The 4641-nt window shown below is 33.9% G+C and overlaps 1 protein-coding gene across 1 annotated transcript; it reads right to left on the bottom strand.

Moving 5' to 3' along the window:
- Positions 1-824: 824 nt before the first annotated feature.
- Positions 825-3671, bottom strand: LOC139863233 (receptor-like protein 7). The gene is made up of 2 exons (XM_071851876.1): positions 2896-3671; positions 825-2742 (listed from the first exon to the last, which is right to left on the bottom strand). The coding sequence occupies exons 1-2, from the start codon at positions 3669-3671 to the stop codon at positions 825-827; spliced, it is 2694 nt and encodes an 897-aa protein (XP_071707977.1).
- Between the last annotated feature and the right edge of the window lie 970 nt (positions 3672-4641).

Genomic DNA, 4641 nt, shown 5'->3' on the forward strand with positions numbered 1-4641 from the left:
TTGTATTTTCTGTTTTTAGGTTTGGGTATATCCAGCTCATGTTTTGTAGTGTTGTTTTATGATAAATCTTATTTTGCCGGGGCGGGGGGAAAAAAAAAAAAAAAAAAAACCGCTATCACATTTTAGCTCTAGATGGTCTTGTTTCACTTTAATTGGCCTCCAAATCACAGTACCTACTTTAATGAATATTATTACATACGAATTTATAATTTCCACTATAAGTATACAACATTACTACTAGAACACCGCCTATAATCTATATACAAAACATATACACTTTAGCACTTACCAAGTAATCCCATTTTTCAGGAGATGGGCAATGACCAATATAACAGTACGAGACATTCATTCAGTGATTGTCAAGTAGATCGCTTAGTCGTCCAGTCTTATGTTGTAATGCAAAGTGATCAAAACCAAGTACTCAAACCATGTGTCATACTCCTTCGTTCCAATTTAATAGTCTACAAAAAGAACAATTTTAAGAAAAGTCATTATTAATTATATTATACTTTTTTGTTCACTTTTCAGTTTTATCTTTTACTTTGTACCTACTTTTTTATTTTACATACATAACGTAAATTTTATCTCATTTTTTTCTTATTTATGGAAGTAGACTAGTGATTAAGTCTCTTTTGTACATGAAGTTCTGGAATAATATGGTGTAGTTGATAGTTGATAATCTATACTAGCAATCACAGAATACCGTTGAAATCGTAGGAAACAACCAAGTTGGATCACATCTTGCGGGCAAATATTAGTAAAGTATCAAAAACATTTGAAAGACATACCAACCTGAAAATAATTTCATATTCCTATGTGATGTATCATCTCTTTCTTCCACTGTTCAAGATCATATGCTCCACTTCATCAGCAATTACATTGAACCACTTTGGTCTTCCAGTCGACAGCATGAGATAACCAATCACCATTCCAATTAGGGTCCCACAACCATATCCCAACGCCACCGCTTTCCATGTAAACCCATTCTCTTCCTCATCTTCCTCACCATCAAGCTGTGGTTCTTGTAGATTCTCATTGCACTTTTTGGGCAACGGAAGACCACACAGATTCGGATTGCCTCCAAATGAGTTCGATCCAAATGTGTTGAACTGTTTTCCTGTTGGAATGCGGCCCACAAGATGGTTTTGCGAGAAATCTAAGAATGCAAGAAAATTCAAGTCTGCAAGGCTTCGAGGGATCTCACCATTAAGCTGATTCCAGGATAGGTCTAATGATTCAATTTCTAATAGTTTTCCAAGATCTTCTGGTATGCGACCTGTGAGGCTGTTGTGGGATAAGTCGAGCACTATCAGTGAGTTTAGACTTCCAATAATATCCGGAATGTTCCCTCCAAAATTATTGTTGGAAAGACTAATAATTGTATATTCAACTGTTAGTTTTTGAAAGTATTGGTCCTTCCCTTTCACAGAAACATTGATCGAGTAATACAAACCATTTGTATTCATATATTCGAGTTTTGTGCCTATCTTTGCCACATTCTTCATAGCATTAAAATGTTGAAAATATTTTGTTGGAAGTTGGCCTACAAACCTATTATGAGATAAGTCAAGAACTCGCAAACTTGGGAATGGGAATTTAACACCATAAGAGGTTACTATGCGTCCATGAAAATTGTTTGAGTTGAGGTTAAGAACTTGCAGTCGTGAAAGACCTCCTAACCAATCAGGGAATGTATCATTTAAGTGGTTGTTTCCCAAATCAAGAACTCTTAAATGATGACAGCTGGACAACGAAGTTGGCAACTCTCCTTGTAACTGATTTCCCCTCAGTATAAGACCTTCTAACTTTCCACAATCTTCATACGTGTTTGGAATTGTACCATGAATGTCATTATTTGCTAAATTCACCACTTGAAGAGAGGAGCTAAAATTTCCAAAGCATGGTGGAATAACTCCACTGAAGTTATTATTTGACAAATCCAATTGATATAGATAACTCATGTTGCAAATTGATGGAGGGATTGGTCCTTGAATTTGATTGGACTGCAAATATAGTTGTTCTAGTGCGTAAAATTGAAATTGTGGTAAGTCTGTTATGAAGTTATGTGATAGATTCAAGTAAGCCAGAATATTGTTACCTCCTATCTCTCTTGCCCATAAAGAAAACTCTCCGCTGATTTCATTGTTAGAAAGATCTAAAATTTTAAGTTTTTTCATGTATTGTAAGGAGACTGGGAACTGCTTTAACTTGCAAGAGGCTAATGATAAGTTAAAAAAATTTGGGTTGACATAATGAGTAGCATTATTTTCCGTAACCGATACACCACTATATGAGAGATCGAGATAAATAAGGTTTGTGAGACTTGATAACAACATATCTAACTCCCAATCACTGCTAAAATTATTAAATGAAAGGTCTAACGAAACGAGATTGGTGAGTTTTAGAATGAAGGCTTGATCAATTTTCCCACCTAATTCATTGTTACCGAGGTATAGATCTTCTATTGGTGAAGGAGCAAACGAATTAGAGGGTACTTGTCCAGTAAACTTGTTATTATCTAGATAGAGTTGTTTTAAAGATGGGAGAGTAAACAACCAAGATGGCAATATCCCATTAAGTTTGTTATCTGCTAAATCTAGATGAATGATGTGTGTTAGGTTACGTGGATATTTGGGTAGGGAACCCATCAAACTACAATTTCGAAGTTCTAAGTAACTGATAGAGGAAGAGATATTAATAATATCAGTTGGTAAAACCCAGGAGATATCAACATACGCAAGCCTAAGGTCTCTCAAAAGAGTAGAATTATTAAGGAGATTGTTTAAGATATGAGATTGAATCCTCAAATTAATATTAACGGAGAGATCAAGTGAAACCAATTTTGGAAGAAGTGATATCTCCCAAGGGATTTCACCTGTGAAACTGTTAAATGACAAATCGACTACTTCCATGGATCGAAGATTGAAAATGTGAACAGGTAATTTTCCTTGCAATCCAGTCCCTTCAAGATTAAGTAATTTCAAAGAAGAAGATATATTGAGATAATTAGGTAAAGTTGAGAAGATATTAACATAAGAAAGCGAAAGTTCTTCTAAAGAAGTTGAATTTCTAAGCATGTCTATGAAAACACGTGGTTCCATGCTTAAATCAGCAGAATTAAATGAGAGATCAAGAGACACCAACTTATGAAGAAGTGTGATCTCCGCTGGGACATTGCCACCAAAGCCACTTTCAGAAACGTTGAGATGTGTGAGACTATTTGAAAACCTTCCAATTTCATGCGGAATTTGAGAATCAACGAAATCGTTAAAAGCGAGGTTGAGTTTTTGGAGGTGAGGAAGGTTGAAGAGGGTAGTATTAGGATGGATGTTACCTTGTAGCATACCACAACTTAGATCCAGACCAATAACGTCGCCAGTGGAGTAATCACAAGTGACTCCATTCCAATCACAACAATCGGTACTTGTGTTCCAGTTCATCATTATTGGATAGTAACCTGATGAACCAAGCCGATCTTGACATGGTGAATCATATGGAGGATAATCGAATGAGATATTGATGGAGGAAATGCTGTGTTTAAAGAGAAGCAACTCTGAGGACTGTTGAGGAGAGCATTTAAGTTTATAAACAATCAAGGTGGTGGTATTTAAATAAGAGGATACAGTTGAACAAGCAATAAAACAGAAGAACACGAATAAATAGTATGCCATTTTTGAATTACTCATCTTTTTTCCCCTCTAAATAACATTCATCTCCTTTATAACTGCTAGATATATGCAAAGTAGTATAGTACTATTTAATTTGCAGTGTAGTTGCCTTGAAAAGCCAGTCCATCGTGTACTAAATTTATTGTTTTGAGGTCTATATTTATTTCTAAACGTGCCAGTTGGAAGATAAAGGCTTTCAATTGATGGCCCATTTTCAAGTTCAATTTTCATTTCTGTTTTGTGGAACTTAATGATGATTATAATTATAATTATAATAGTAATTATTATTTTTATTATTTCAATCCCACATAAAAAGATGTAGTTTTGTATAATCAGCATCATTCGTGTTACTCACATCAAGGTTGACCCTTAGTTTTGTTACTGGACAGGTTTGTTGTGATTTTCTAGGTTTACTAGGTTTGTATGGTTTTTGTTTCTTGTTATTGTTGGGTTAATCGAGTTTTACATTTTAGAAAAATATTTATTAAATATTTAGTTTAATAATAAGAAAGTTTCTAGGAAACTCATGATAAAAATTTGAGGAGGAAAAGGATTATTGAATGGAGTATTTAATATTATTTACTTACTATTATTAGTTTTGTAGTTGACTATATAAGCCTATTATTAAATGAATAAAGACGTGTGATAGGATTAATTAAATTAAATACACAATGTTGACTTATTCTTTCGTTCTTTCATTCGGCCGTATAGAGAAATTGTTTAATAGCACTATCATCCGGCCGCTCACGTGAGTTTTATTCTATTAGTATAAGTATATTATCGTCCCACAAATTTTATTCTTATTAATTTAGTTTTTTTTTTTTTTTTAATTGAAAAGCCAAGGGATTTTATTAGATACAGAATATTATATAACGTACAATACATATTAGGATGCCTCCTTTTTAGATATACAAAACATCGCCAAAGCTATATACAAATTTACTAATCACACATCCAAAACTCTAAATTTAGC

Source organism: Rutidosis leptorrhynchoides, chromosome 8 (genome assembly GCF_046630445.1).
Source record: "Rutidosis leptorrhynchoides isolate AG116_Rl617_1_P2 chromosome 8, CSIRO_AGI_Rlap_v1, whole genome shotgun sequence".
Classification (NCBI taxonomy): domain Eukaryota; kingdom Viridiplantae; phylum Streptophyta; class Magnoliopsida; order Asterales; family Asteraceae; genus Rutidosis; species Rutidosis leptorrhynchoides.